The sequence below is a fragment of the Varanus komodoensis genome, unplaced genomic scaffold (assembly GCF_004798865.1).
Source record: "Varanus komodoensis strain SLA01 unplaced genomic scaffold, ASM479886v1 scaffold67, whole genome shotgun sequence".
In the NCBI taxonomy this organism is placed as follows: Eukaryota; Metazoa; Chordata; class Lepidosauria; order Squamata; family Varanidae; genus Varanus; species Varanus komodoensis.
In genome coordinates this window covers 2,327,192-2,342,896 of record NW_025336308.1, presented here as the reverse complement: position 1 = coordinate 2,342,896, position 15,705 = coordinate 2,327,192, and the positions used below count along the sequence as shown (strand labels likewise).

General features: G+C 55.3%; 1 protein-coding gene across 1 annotated transcript in view; it reads right to left on the bottom strand.

Moving 5' to 3' along the window:
* INSYN1 (inhibitory synaptic factor 1) overlaps positions 1-15,189 on the bottom strand; it is a 49,670-nt gene extending 34,481 nt beyond the window's left edge. Inside the window, exon 1 of the mRNA XM_044450640.1 lies at positions 15,025-15,189. Coding sequence (XP_044306575.1) covers positions 15,025-15,189 — 165 coding nt within the window. The remainder of the gene's footprint in view (positions 1-15,024) is intronic.
* Between the last annotated feature and the right edge of the window lie 516 nt (positions 15,190-15,705).

Sequence of the window (15,705 nt, the reverse complement as noted above, 5' to 3'; positions counted from 1 at the left end):
GGAGGTTACATTAAACGGCAGATTCCAGCCTTTTCCCTTCCCTGCCACAAGAATATCACCTTTCGCTTGCCCCCAAAGGTACGTTTTGTCCTTGGGAAGCATCCACGTGGTTCTTTCTGTAGAAGCTACAAGGAGAAATCAGCTAGATGAGAACACAAAGTCTCTAATTGAGATTCCAGTGGTATCTACAGCCTCAGGAGAGGGATTCCAAAAAAAAAAAAAAAATCCTATGGCCCCCAGGACCATGGGAGTGAACCCTAGGATCTTTTCCAGGACCATAAGCTTGAACCCCAAATAACTAATAATTTGCTGCATTTTACTACACTCATACCATTCTGCTGCTTCGTTTTGCTTCATGGAGGGTTGGGAACACTGTTAATCACTAAATCATAAGGAGCCATGTTTGCGATTGATTTGGGCTTTGTAAATGTGCAGGAGCCTCATCACCCAGGCACTGGCACAAGCCCAAACTGGGGGACGGTGGGGCTGTAATGATTTATCGGGGACCAAGACTGGGGGCTGTCCTTGGTAAACAAGAACAGGATGAGAAAATTAGGCTGGCAATGCGTCCTACTTTTCGGAGGTCAGTCCTCCCTTTGAAGGATGTCTGAGGCCGGTTGAAGAAAAAAGGACCCCTGGAGGGGATCATGGGGCCTTGGAGTGGCCAGTCAAGCTGGGCAGCAAGAGAGGAGCAGACTCATGGGCTACTGGGTCGCTGTCTTTCCCACTCTGGGGAGCCGTAATTCTATTTGAACCATACGCCATTCGCGCTAAAGCCATCGATGCACGCATCCTCCACATATGATATGCGCAGGTGCGTTGTCCCTTTGGGGATGCATTTCCATGTGCAAGAGGGCGGCCGAGATGCTTCGCATGGGCATCGCGCACCTGAGGGCCAAATCCTGCCCCCCTCCTCATTTTTGCTTTCGAAGTGGAGGAAGGGCCCCACGAGCCGGACCTGCACCTGCCCGTCACCTGCCCGTCACCTGCCCGTCACCTGCCCAGGCTGCCTCTCTCGGCGTCGGACAAGGGTCCTCCGGCCAAGTCTGCATCTGCAGCAGATCTTTGCAGCACCTCATGATGCTGCTGAGAAAGGGGAAGTTCTCCGTACGAGAGGCAATAATTTAGGGCAGATCCTCAGCCATCCAAAGAGAAACCAAGACTTTTCTTCAACCCCTGCACCCCCATGGGGAAAAATAAAGATGGCCGGGTTGGAATCTTTGTATATGCCTTTTAATTCATTTGACCTGACTTCTGAGGAAAGAGTCAATTAAGATGCTGCATTTAACACATTTGAGGAATCCTGGGAATATAAATCATGCAGTTCAAAAGATTTGATATTTGCTTTATGCTGCCATGCCGTGGTCACTCTGATCACCATGGCAACAGCTGGAAGAGGAGCCCGGCCCCCCCTTTTAAAGAGACAGGCTTCGCCACGGAAGCAAGCGGAGGCATGGGGTCGGCACGGGTGCCTCGAGGCGGGTGGGGGATACCTGGGTGGGGGGCGCAGCTGAGCGGCCCCCACACGCCAAGGCATGTGCTCGCCGGAGCGCGGGACAAAGCGCTCCGTCTCTCACTGCTCAGCTTCCATGCAGCGGCCGTTTCCCGGGAACCTTCAGGCCCCGATATATGTAATTTGGTTTTAATGACGGTTTACTTTTAATCTAAGCGAGCCCCCAGCATCACACAAGCGGCTTGGCAGAGGGACTGAGCCCTGCCTGCGAGGATCCGGCGGGTGATGCGTGCCATTTGGAACGGGTCCCGGCTCGCTGCGGCGGCAGACCATCCCCAGGGCATTGGGACTCGGGAAGAGACGGATCAGCAGGAGGCGGCCCTCCTTTGCGCCGGGGGGCCAGATGCATCAGAGCCGAGCCAGAGACAGGCAGTGGCTCGTCCTCCGCTGCATTTAACCCCGCAGCTCCTGCAGTCCTGCGCTGTGCTGCAGGGACTCCTCAGAAAGGCATCGGGACAGGCACGGCCGGTGGTTCGGCCCCCTTCCTGTGCGGGAGACATCGCAGGTTGCCCGTCATGGGCAGAACCGCAGTAGAGATTTCCACCCACCCCCCCAGTCTCCATCTGCCTGGTGCCCTCAGATGTTTGGGGCGCCACTCCCCGAGACCCAGCCAGCATGACGAGTGGCCAGGATCATGGATGCCACTGCTCAAAGCACCCGCTGGCCCCCGGGTGGCCTCAGCCCGCTCCAGAGGTTTCATCCTGACCCCCGACAGGGGTCCTCAAGGCAAGGCCCACCCCTCTCACATCGAGGTCTGGAAAGAGCTTTGAGCCCCGGAAAGCGCTATGGGTTCAGCTTTTATATTCACAGCCGGTGCTCTGGCCCAGCCTCTTTCCTTCCTGATCGGTTGGACGGCAAGTCCTACTACGGGCGACGGGATCCAACACATCAAGGGGGAATCAGGCTGGACAAAGCCGACAGATAATATTAACATGCGTCCCTGATCGTTTCGAGTAACAAAACACAACCGGATTATAGCAAAGGAGCCCAGGCAAATCAGGAAAGCTTGGGTTTTTGTGACCTTCTCCACCTGACCTTTCCTTTGCGTTGATCTTTGACTCGTTCGACTCCACCTCCCCTTTCTGCTCTTGCCATGCCCTAGGCATGCACGGACGCTGTGAAATCCATTCCACCTATTTTTCATGGATCGTCAGGTGTTTTTCATTCCATTGCTTGCTCATTGGCGGAACGGCAGGTTTTAAACCAGAATTGCATCCTCCTTTCACGAATTCGCATCGGTACGAATGCACACGGACACAAATGTACATTGGCGAATCCACAGCAGTGCTATTTCACATTAATTATTACGCATGGGCACACACGTGCATTCGTGCTAAAGCCAGCTGTTCATGTGACTTTGTGCAAAACCCCACAAAGAAAGAAAAAAGCCGAGTTTGCATGTTTGAAGAATTTCTGCGAATCAGAAAAAACCAGTCACCTGTGGATCCTGCAGGACCGATTCACAGGACTCCACACTCCCTGGCACCCACTGCAGGTTTCTCTCGCATCCTTACCATCCTCTGGCTCTTTTTTCTGCCTCACTGCTTCCCCGCTCATGTCTTTGATGCATATGAGCAGCCCAAAACACAAATTCAGACACGCAGCTACCTTGAAAATAATGTGCTTCTTGTTCTTTCTGCAAATGACAAATATCTCAGGTGGGTGGGTGAAAACCATCCCCATCATCACACAAAATAACTGCCAGATAATTTTGGAAAGTGGGAAAAAGATGGTTCATCGTTTTCTGTGCATTCTGTTGATCTGCTCATCACATTTGCCATCAAGGATGTTCGTAACCATTTGGATGACACGAAGCGATGCATTCATCAAAAGAGAGGCACCCCTTAGTGGTAGCAGATGAAAATGTGACAGCGCCGTACAAATGGCATTGCGGGACTCTGGGTGGGCAAAGGACTTGTGGGGAGCAGCTTCCCTGGCTCTCCTAGGGGGCAGGGTCCCTCGCGCCGTTTCACGCCAGCAGGGCCACAGCAGGACCCTTCTCCGGACGGGCTTCTGTGCGTGCTGCCGCAGCAAGTGCGAGGACCGCTGAGCCGGGCCGGCCTCCTCCCCAGGCAGGTGTGAGGCAGCCGGCCTTCCTTCCGCCCCCCAGTCCCGTCTCCAGCAGCTTGCAAGAGCCACGACGTCCCACATTCCGGTGCCAGCCCCGCGGACGGCGTCACCGGGAATGCCTCCCATGGGGCTCTCCGAGCTGCAGAGCTGCTGTGGAGGAGCCTCTGCTAGGAAGGAGACGCACGCACCGTGCCCTTGGCTGCCGCACAGGGATTAGATAACACCAGGACAAGACATTAGAAAGCACCCGAGAAGCAGCAGGGAAGAGCAGCTGCCTCTCTCATGCGGGGGGAGTTGGGGGGCAGATCCAGGCCGTCCCCTGGAGCTGGACTACACGGCCCACTCGCTCACATGTGCATGGTAGTGGAGGCAACACGGGAGGGGGCCCTGCTGCCGCTGTTCTCCATTTCCAGAGCAGCACCAAAAACTTCGAAAAGCAGGCGGGCAGACGCTCTGCTGGGGTGAGTCCTGGCAGCGTGGAAATCTTGCTGATTTCTCCTTTCCTGTCCTCGGCTGGGAAAAGAGAAAATTCCCCTCAGCAGGGGCTTTGAACAGGGGCAGCCTTGCTACATTGATTTATGCATATCCCATCTTGTTTTCTGCAAGGCGTTTTGCATAATCCTCCTCTTTCATCCTCACAACAACAGCCCTGTGAGGTAGGCGAGGCTCAGTGTCACCCACTGGTCCAAAGTCACCCAGGGAGCTTCATGGTTTGAATAGCCCAGCTCTCCCGAGTCCTGATCTAAAACTCTAACCACTTCACCACGCTGCCTATGAACGCTAACTAAGCTTAAGGGCAATATGCCACTGCAGGGTGACCGCTTTTGCATCCATGTCCTGCTTGGGAACATTGGAAGACCATCTAGAAGATCGTGGATCTCTGCCCGATGCAGCATGGCTCAGTTTTGTGTTCTTAATATGCCGTGTTGTGTGTTACAGGGGAAAAGGCAGACCGAGCAGGAGTCGCGCTCTTCCTGGAAGTCTAGTGTTTCTTTCTTCTAACTTCTAAGTGTCTTGAGCAGTATAAAAATCAGGCTCTGGGCTAAACCCGGCTCTAAATGGCAGTAAGGGGTACCTCTTTGCCAGTAAGTTGCACCTTCTGGCTGTGTGGTAGCTCAGGCTTTTATGCAACACTATATAAATGATCTAAATTGCCATAAAGTTATATGGGAATGTTATTAAAGTTGTTTAGAAGTTGTTAAGCTTTAGAGACAGACTTCTGTCCTCATAACCAAAATCCTTGTAAAAAGAACCTGATGAGAAGGGAGGGGGAGAAATAGGTTTCCAAAGTCCCTTATTTGAGACTTTCAAACCAGCACACACAGAAATAGCGACTCAAGGTGCAGGCCTGCACCTGTTTAGGCAGAAAAAATGGGAGAACTTCAGGAATTCCTTAGCCACATGGGCTGGCTGGGCAACACGAAGAGATGCACGATCCCTCCATCTCTATATGCCTAGGAATGCACCTTTCGCTGATATTCTAACTTCTCCAAATTTTGCAGTAGATTCCCACACGCCCCGAGTACACAAACACATATGTCTGTGAAAACAGGCTCCAAACGTGCCTCAGACAGAGAGAAACCGCTTGCAGAAATAGATTCCAGTTCTGACAACAATGCATGCAATTAAGGGAATGGAGCACAGATGAATTTTCACGTGAATTTAAATGTTTCCAAAGTTCCGCACAAACAGAAGTTAAGACTGGAACACTGAGTCCTTGAGCTAAACTGGCATTCACAGGTCTGTGTACTGCAACGGGCGGTGGGTTACCTGCAAGCACCTTTCCTAGGTATGAACCCAGGTCCATCTAGGCCAGCATTATGGTTCCCACAGGGCCAACCAGAAGCTCCTGGGAAGCCCACAGCTGCATAGGAAGGCGGGAGTCTTCCTCTGATGAAGCCCTCCAGAAAACGGTATCCTCTTGGTTCGGCAGCTGGGGGCGCCACTTGGAGCCCTGGCCACTGGCCTTTTCAGAGACCTATTGTCCCTGCCTCTCCACTGCCCCCGTTAATGACCCCTAAGCCAGTGGCCACGGCAACCCCCCCAGCAGAGGGCCTGCAAGTTAGCTGGGTAATTATGCTTTCCAGAACGTGACTCTTGGAGCGGCTACCGGGCGCCGTCCTGCCGCAGGGATGAGGGCGTTGGACTGGCACAGAGCGCAGCCAGTCCAGGTCCCCGCTCAGCCTCGGAGCTCGAGGGCCGTCTGGGCACTCAGCTCGCCTCCCCAGCAGTCAGCCCAGCCTCCTTCGCGGGGCTGCTGTGCAGCTGAAATGCAGAGGGGCAGGATCCAACGCGCCACCTCGGCAACCTTGGAGGGCACAGCAGGACGGAACACAGGCAAGTGCACAGACGGGGCACACGCACTCCCACGCGGGAGCGTCAGGACCTTTGTGTGCTTGTGTCACACAGCTGGGATCCATCCCATGGCTTCCAGGCTCGGTGCGCTGGCAGTCGGGTCCTGCCGCGGGAGAGGGAGCGAGCGCGGCTCCAGGCACCGGGTCACGGATGCCAAGTCCACCACTCCTCCTAGTCGGGAAAGCTCTCTTCCGGGCTGTGATTTGCACTCGGGAGGCCGGCAACCGCCCCACCCACAGGCTGTGGGGCAATTTACGGCACTGGGCACCTCTCACGGGGATTGCGGGCAGAGGGCGGCATTGCTGGTAATAAATACTGCAGCCGATTCCCGCGCCCCACCACGCCGCAGTTGCAGACCTCCGCCTTCTCCCAAGGAGATTTGCAGGCATCCGGAGCGGAATGCAATCATTCCTCTGTTGCTGACATGCCCCCCCCCCCCCCGTGAACTGGCACGGGGCGATTGCCGAGCAAGGCAAAGCACCAACAGGGGAGGCGCGAAGGGCAGGGGTTGGAGAAGGCGAGGGAAAGGCGGCCACGTCTCCCTTCGGGGGCCACGGAGCCCTCCGGGGGGCTACGCCATGGGGGCTGCACAGCAGTGACTGGGCCAGAGCCAAGCCAGCAGGATCCGCCCCCTGCTCTCTCTCTGGCAGCCCTTCTCTTTCTCTCTCTCTGCCACCCCCTTCTGTTCCCCACCCACTAGATTGACTTGGCAGGGAGAGGAAGCACACGGCTCTTGCCAGAAGCTGGATTTTGCACGGGGTTTTTAAATAAGTCCAAGAGCCACATGGAATTAGACGGAGGACGGCAAGTTGCCCCCTCCTGGATGGAGATCACAGAAGAAAATCTTAGTCATGAGTTAAATGCAGCCTGTCCAGAGCAACGCACTGCAAGCCACGAAGACCTGAAGGGAACCGCTCTTTCCGGGCTGGGAACAGCTTGGTCTTGCTGCAAATCCTTTTCAGAGGCTTCCACTTCAGCCTGTGCATATTATAAAGGTCCTGCAGAGGCATATTTTCAAACCCCAAAGTACTCCCTAGACAGTGCTCAATCTTCATTCTCCGAACATTGCAAAGCACGCTTTAAATGTCACTCGTGGCAAAGCCCTCCAGATTTGGTCCAGCTGCACAGTAGATCAACAGATCAGATGGCAAAGCAACCCTTGTTGGACAGGAGGGGTATTAAGTTCACAGACTGTTCATGGGTGCCATTATCTTGGCTCTCGTGCAGTTTCATTTCGTCCAATATATCAGATGCAAAGTGTCTTGCTTAGGATGAATCACCCGGATATAACAACAACCTCTCAATAAGCTTCAGTCTCCAAGATGCAGTCAAGAGGCCAGGCTGTGAGGACTACTCTCCGTCAAGACTCGCTGGCCGCTTTTCAGGAAAGCGCGTGTGCTTCCAACTGAGTCCGGGAAAGGGCTTAATGTTGGGGGGTGGGATGGTCCCCCGGCCAGCACAATCCTCGGCCTTCTGCCGCGCTGCAGGTCTCCTGGTTCCTGCCGGTGCCACCCAAGGTCCCTGCTTCCAGTCCCCTCCCCACCTTCCCGCACAGCTCTGCCTTGCCCGTCTCCGTTTCCCCAGTGCAAAGCCCCACAGAACTGACCCTCCTGGAGGGAGGTGGCCAAGGGTGAAGAGGGGTGGGGGCTCACAGCGACACCCCACCAGCATTTTCCATGTGGTGGCACCCCATGGACTCTGGAGGTCGGGCAGCCTCCCGCCTGCTGCAATTTCTAGGACTGGCTGAAATTTGCATTCCAGAATCCCTTCCTTGCAACACAGCGGTCACTTTAACGCTACCGTGCTTTTAGTGCATCGTGTTTATCCGTGTGTCATTTGTATCTTTTGCCTGTTTCCAACTCGAATCTGCCTAGATATGGAGCAGTATGCAAATACCAGAAATAAATAAAATGAGTAACTCTTTAAATTAATACACATCCGAGCCTTGCCCCCCTTCCCTCCCAAAAGGACAAAAAGACGTATTGAAGATTGGAAGAAGACAAATGAGAGAGATCAGAATTCAAATAACCGATGCCATCCACGGAATGTGTTATGAGGGTAGGGAGATGCTCAACTCGCACACGGGAGAAAAATAATGCCATAGATCCTGTTTAAAGGCACAACGGCACGGCCCCTGAATTGGTAAGCACCGAAAAATGTGGATATCGACAATCTGGCCAACAACAGGCCGTGCTAGCCTGGGCTTTGAACTGGTGTCTCCATGATCTTAGCAGCTTTTAGGAATAATCCAGTTATTAACCTGTGAGACGCGTGCCAGTGGAGGACAAACCCGATCCTTTGAAGTACGTTGCCAGTCCGGATCAGTGGCTAATAGATGCTGAAAGTGTCGGCATTCCCGGGTCGGATGGGGACGGCGACAAATGGTGAATGGCCAAAATACTGAGGGTGCCCACAGATTTTGACCAAAAGCTTTGCTGCCAGTAGTCAAGCCTTGGAAAACCATTCCAGCCTTTTAGAATGGGCACGGGGCAATACATCCCCAAATGACTGGTTTTGCGGAAAACAGGGCTGGGTCAGGGAAAGGGGCGCTGGGCCTTTGGTGTACACCCTATATGCACCTCAGGAGAGCCAGAGGTGAAGTTCAGCCCCTTGCCTTCCCTCATGTGTGCAGGTTGTGAATTTCAAGCACGCTATTTCACATGGAGGGGGGCCTGAATGGAAGCAGAGACGGGAGGCTCCCGCCCTGCGCCACAGCTCGGTGTTTGCCGTGTCTCCTGCACAATCTTGCAAAACAATCCCCGTGTTTCCAAGACTGTGGCGCAGATATGCCAGGAAAGGTTGCCCTGCAGTTGCTCCGGGGGTGCATCTCTTCCGTGTATGGACATGTGCCCCCCCCCACCTTCTGGGCAGGGTGCAAGACACCGCACACCTCTCTCCTGCTCCACAGCAGAGTTGCAGTGGCACCACCAGTAGACATGGTCGGGCATCTGCCAAAGGTCCACCACCAGGCAGGGGCCTGCTGACAACAGGAGTCACTTCTCCCCTTCAGCAGCACCATGTTCCTGTTCACCCGCCTTTCGGCCTGGCCTAGACCTGGCGGTGGAGAGAGGCAGGGGCAGGAGAAGCCGCTGCCCCTTGCCCTCTGCCTGGCTTCAGGCAGGGGGTGGCAGTGATGAAGCAGGTTGAGGAGCAGGAGCGGCTGGAGAGGAAGGTGGCGGCCCCTCTGGAAGGGCTCTCTTCAGGGTGGTCTGCCCAAGGCCCTCCAACCCGGAGCTGGCGCTGGCCGGCGGGCTGGGGAGTGGCCAGATGGCCACCACCAGGGTCCTGCTCCTCGGCCGAAGCCTCCGCTGGGAGGAGGGAGGGAGACGGAGCAGCAGCTTAGCTGGGAAGCACAAAAAGCCGCTGCGAGGGAACTGGGTGGACACGGAGGCTGGGAAGGAGACGGCAGCAGAAGGCAGGGCTGAGGACGCTTTTCCCCACCTAGGGAACATTTCTGGGCCGAGTCTTTTCCTTCCTTCTCCCGCAGAAACAGGAAGCCATTTGGAGCCCCCTGCACAAGAGCCTTGATGGTTCCTGGCAGGGTGGTGCCCACCGTGTCTCCCTTCTGCACACCGCGCCCTGTGAGGGTGCCAGGCCCTGACCGTGGCGGAGGATGGGAAGCGGCGTCTGGTCTGCCAACACAGTTGTCACTTTCAGCAGGAGCGAGAAGGGAAACGTAAATCAACGCGCGAGAAAAAGCAAAGGAGCGGTTCCACTTCAGGTGTGAACGGGAAGCCCCTCCATGAGATGACTGGGTAGCTTATTTCCTGACCCACCACGGTGCACACGGAGAGGTCCCCATCCGCGGGCCCCTCTCTACATCCAGTGCAGCGTTCAAGGAGGTTGCGTGCACGCTGTCCGGAGCCCAAGGACAAAGGAAACGCAACAGGGCAGTGCAAAGAGGCTGGCCAGAGAAGGGGCGAGGGGAGAGAAGCTGAAGGAAAGTTGAAGCTCAAGGCCGAGGAAAGCCAAATCTGAGGGGGAGAAGGCTGCAGAGCCAGGCTATAAATGCAGCCAGACTGCCCTTCCTCCAACACAGGGGGAACAATCTCACGCTCCGCCATGTTCCTGGGCCACATCCCCTGTGGCGTCCCACGGTGCAGCGTGCTGGCGTGAGCGCACTGCGGCTGTGGGAGGGCAGGCACTGCTGTGCACTGAAGCCAGGTCCACAGAGGCCCCGCTCGGGCAGCTTGGCTCAGCAGCGGCACGGAGGTCATCCGCTCCCCCGTGGCAGACAAGGCCCGTGGGACTTGGGATCCCCAGGAGGCCGTGGCGGGTGCCCCCTGCCCCCCAGCCTCGTGGCGGGGCCTTCTGGCTCTTCATTCCCCTCCATCAGAGCCGGGATGTCTTCCGACGTACCGCCCATGTTTGGAGCTTTCTGTGAGGAGCCTGCCGATTCATCTTGTTTTAGATGGTCCTGGATTTCAGCGAAAGGTCAGCAGAGACCTGGGAGGGTCACTCAGCTTTCCGGTGGCCAGACGTCAGCCGTTACTCACCGCTTAGCGGGCTTGTTCTAGAGACGGCCTGGGAGCACATGGGCCCTGGCAGCATCTCAGCCGACTTGAAAGGGCTGCTTGTCACCAGGTGGACTTGGCCAAGGCCAACGGCCTGGTATCTGAGTGTCCAAGCAGAACACGCAGTTGCTTGCTAAGATTCTTCCCAGATTAATTGCATGCAAACTATACGAAGAGTGTCTCGCTTAATGAGGTCACGTAAGGTTAGGGTAAACACCCCCAGGCCTGTGTCAGGTGAGGGAATCTTCCTGCAAGCAGGACCTTTAATGCAGAAGCACCCTATGCTGGCTGGGGAACTTTCTTGGATGCAGGAAAGATGAAAGGACCAGTGAATTTCCCGCTGCCAGTGCAGAATTACCCAGCTGCCCATGAATTCTCTGTTCCCTCTGAGCTTAGCGCTGTTCCTCACTAGCTGGGACTTGGCTGTTGTAATGCAAAGTATTTTGGGATGGCTCAGTCCTGAATGGGCAACTAAGCGCCATTAACTTTGCAAAAGACCTGCTCCGGGTGGAAATAAAAACTGTCAGAACTGGTTTGCTGATATGGATCAACGCGGCTTCCTGAGTGTTTGTGCTTCTTCGGGAGGAGACTACCGGCACTGCCATCCTAAAAAGGATGTTTGAGGAGTTCTTTGCTGCTTACACAACAGGAAAGTACCCCCGTGCGAAACCCCGAGTGGGAGCACAAGCAAAAGCATGTGCGTGACAAATTTTTTGCAATTTTTCAAACAGGTGCCTGCATTCTTCTTGCTCCCAGGGCCCAATTTGATGGGTTGCAAATTTCTTTTTTCATGTGTGCAGCTTTCCTAATTTCGTCACTTAAATACACAGACCTGCCTCCCCCACTTTCTCTCTCACTCCACCCCTCAGATCCCAGTTTGGCCCAAGAGACTTAGTATCTGCTCTGATTAGACGACACCAACACATCTCCCAGGAGTTGAGCTTCACACATCCAGCCATCCAAGGATCGTGGCTCCAGCCCTTCTCCCTCCGCTGAGCCACCCGCTTGCTGAAGGATCCTGAGAGTCCACACTCCTTTTTTGGAGGGTTGGGGGTGGGAGATGAAACGGAAAGACTGAAAGCAGACTCCACTGTTCTTGTCCTCGGAGCCCAATTTCTGGAATGCCCTCAGGACAGCCAGGATACTGGAACCCTGGTTCCTAGGATGCCCCAGGGATGCTTCTAGCCACCTCACACTGGATCACTTGCAGGAAAGGAGGGAAAGGTAGCGGAAAGGAGGGGGAGGAGCACTCTAGGAACAGGCTCGATGGTCCCTGCTACAGCGAGATCCCATTCCTAGCACTTCCTAAAAAGCCGCCAGGAACATTCAGGTACTGCTTCCTGGGATGCTCTAGGAATGCAGCTCAGTGATGAGAAACACACAGACGTTCCTGAAATGCTTCTCCGCTCCTGCTTTTTTTTCCTGGGTGGCTACCACAGGGGCTGGGCTGGCTGCTGCGTTTGTGTTTCATAGGCTGCCTCTGTGGCTCTAGGGTAGACCTTTCTCCCTCTCAGACCATCTTGTGCTCCCTACTAGTTTACTGTACCCCAAAGAACACGGCGGATCTCACTCATCTCCCCTTTGCTGAACCCAACACCAGGCATCCCTGCCACCAACATGAGCCGCAAGAGAAACCAGGGTAACCAGGCTCAATTCCTCTTGCTGACAGTGACTCGAGTGGTAAATACAGGGAGTTGCATCTCTCCTTCCTTGCTTTCGGACAGACATGAACAGTGTATTTCCTAAAGTGACAGACAAGCTTCCTTTGCTATGATTTAAAAAAGACCTGCCGATTACACATAATCTTGGACTTTCATGGCTGGGTGGAATTCCCACCCTTATCGAGAGAAGTCTCAGCTCCCAGTTTCTTACGGCACTCAGAGTTTTAAAATCGCCGGTTCTTTCCATCTGACTTTACGAATACACCTGCAAGTTTTGGCAAATTCCTATTGAAAAGAACAAACAAAATTCTTACCCACCTGCACTTGAAAATTCAATTAGTGCAGCTATTCTCAGCCCGGAAAAAACAGATTGCATCTGCCTGCCATGAAGCTGTTGAAGCAGGGGAGCTTGTCAGGGGGAAAAGATGGTGACTCTGTCTGCACAGCAGCACAAACATGGTTGAAAACATGGGATTCAAGGCCAGGCTTCTAAAGACCTGCTCATTTAAAACCCTCTGCGTGGACTGCCAATCTGCCAGTTTTGGTTTCCCTCACATTCACTTAAAAATCCATCCCATTTTTTTAAGAATTTTGAGAACTTTGGCAAGTTCTACATATAAAATAAAATCAATCGCCTGCACAAAAGAGTCAATCAATACCCTTTCTGGGATGGACAATTTATTTAAAACAGTAATAGACCTCCTTTAGCAATGATCTAGAGGTGGGCTGCAACTTATTAAAACCAGTCAAGAGCGAAGAAGAGCAAAGGCATCGTTGGCCAAGCGTCCCCCGCAGAAACATGGGAGCGGCGGTGCAGGCAATTTTGATCTAGATGGGGCGTTCCCATCCCTTCCCCTCTTCTCTGGGTGAACCTTCAAGGGACCCCATTCAGTCGCGGACTGTACTGTTCCTAGCGATTTGGTCGGAAGCCGTTCCCTGAATCGAGACCCAGTAGGTTCCATTAGGCATCAAGAGTATGTGATGCCCAGGGGAGCTTTGGCGCACCCGTAGCTAGTTTCCCAGAATTAATCTTTATCACTCCGCTTCTTACACGCAGACCTTTCAGAAAAAGATCATCACAAAAAGGGAGAACATATTCCATATTGTACGGTTCTCTCACTTGGGGATTTCTCAGTAAAAACAAACGAGCAAACCCGGATACTCCGAAACGCCCATCCTGCCGTACCCTGGACCACAAAGTCTCCCGCTGGCATCATCCAGCACTACTCCTGAGTGGGGTGGTGCGGCTTGGTGTCCCGCAACAGCAGGGGGTGGCCCCGATGGCCTTCTGGGCCCCTTCCAACCCGACTCTTCTAGGATTCTGCGATGCTTGTTCTCGCAATGTCTGCTCGTGGCCGGAGCAGCTGCATTCTCGCAACCATCGCTCTGCTGTCGCCTCACAATTTCCCAGCATGATCAGAGTCAGTCCAGCACTGGGGGCTGGTGCCACTGGGGCTGGTGGAGCAGAGGGAGGCAGCTGATGGTGGGGAGGGGGCAGCAGCTCCTTGCACAACAATTGTGTGAGAAAGGAAACCTGCACACAAGCACACCGGGGCAAATTAACGGAGCTCCCGCCTGCAAAGCAGAGAGAGGGAGGTCACACGGCAACACTCAAAAGTGGCGCCTGAAGCCACAGAAGAGGCAAAGCATCACCCGGAAGACGGGAATGGAGGCGAGTCGGAATAGCAGGGCGGGAGGTGGAAGGAGCCGGGAAAAACAGCCAAGTGCTGGGTGCTACCTGGGCGGCCGCCCTGCCTTCACTTCTACAGCTCCAGGAGCCATGCGAAAGAGCAGGAGAACAGACAAGGAACAGCAAGAGGGCAAAACAGGCAGACGGGCTGGGGGGGCCACGGGGAACTTCTCCCACCTACCACACAGCTATTGCTTACGTGTCGCAGGTCTCCACAAAGGGCTCCCATGATCCCTCACACACACATGCGATTCCGGCACACACCCTTGCAACTTTTCAAGGAAACAACCCAAAATCCAGTGGCTGGTGCTCTCTTCCCTCCAGTCTCCGTCCAGGGCCCAGCAGGGGAAACGCATGTTTAAAAACCAAGTGCACCTCTTGGGTACGGGAGGCCCATGGGCTGCCCAGTTCACCAACAAAGACCAGGGTCCTGGTTGGCTCTGGAAGAGCCAATCAGGGCCATGTTTGGAAATCTAGCAGGGTGCCTGCCTGCCTGCTGATCACCTATGGAAATTAATTAGTGACTGTTAATGCCTCAGCCCAAAGATGGAGGAGGCAAACCGAGCAAGCAGGCAGGCAGGCCAGCTCCCACGAGCTCACCCGGCCCCACCTGAGCCTCTCCTAGCCACCACGTCAGGAGCAGCCTGCACGGGAACTGAGTAACTTACTCTCTTGATGGGGAGGGAGTGCTGGATGGCAGTCCTCCACCCCGACCAAAGAGAGAGAATCCCAGCATCCTCCAATGCACTGCACATGCCCAAGTTCAGGAAAGAAACATTTGCACAACATTCAGACTACCAAGTCGATGGTGCAGCACCACGGAGTGGGAGAACACCCCCACTGAACACTGCTGCCACCTGGAAATCACAACACCCTGGATGCAGTTCGCTCACGAACGTTAAGACGCGCGTCCAACAACTGGGGCCACCAGAGAAGATGAGCTGAGATTTAAAAGAAAGAAGCGAAAGAGGCCTAGGAAATGGGCCGAGACAAGTGACGAATTCCCCCAGCGGCCGCCCTCTGAAGGAAAGCCCGCACAGCTCACGACACGTTATCCCGGCCCCTGTGAATTCCGGCACACCGTCCTCCTGGCCCTGGATCCAGTTCCTCCACAGCCAGGCCTCCGACATCCGGAGAGCCCCTGCTTCAGACCACCGGCCCCCCCACCCGCAACCCCGGGCGGCCTGCACGCTCCCCGCCCGCGTCTGGAGCAGCACTTACTTCGCGGAGCTCCTTGGCCACCTCCTTGAGCTCCTGCAGGATGCCTTCCAGCTGCCCGATCACCGTCTTCATACGCCCCCGGATGCGCTCGCGCTCGCCGCTGCCGTGGCCGCAGGTGGAAGCGTTGTCCGTGGGCTGCCTATCCCGCGAGCCCCGGGTGCTCATCCTTCACACGGTGCCAGGGCGCTGGGGCAGAGTGCCGCTTCGCATTCTGCTTCCGCCCAGCCAGACTGTGCCTCCACGGAGCCCCTCTCGGCTGGGGAGATCTCCACATCTTAACACCCCCCGCCCCAGGAAGTCCCAGCCACGCGCTCACCTGCCCCCCTTTGACCTCCCCGCCCTAGCTGGAGGACGGCAACCAAGCAGGAGCAGAATCAAGAAAGGGACGGCTCCACCACACACGCCGGTTCCCACCGGAGCACAGAACGCCACGTGGGGAGGAAGCAGCCGGGAGGACCCCGTGGCGGTGAAGCTGCTTGGGAGAAGTTGCCATGAACAAGCCACCGAAGAATCCAGGCCTCCCGCTCGCTCGGCTCCGCCGGCTCCGGAACGCCAGCATCTAGATAAAGTGCAGAACGGCGCTGTGGCTCGGCCACCGAGCGGGCATCGCCACCAGCTCCTGCGCCGCGGTCCTTTGGGAGCTTCTCCGGGGACGGCGCCTCGTCCCTCTTCCTCACGGCT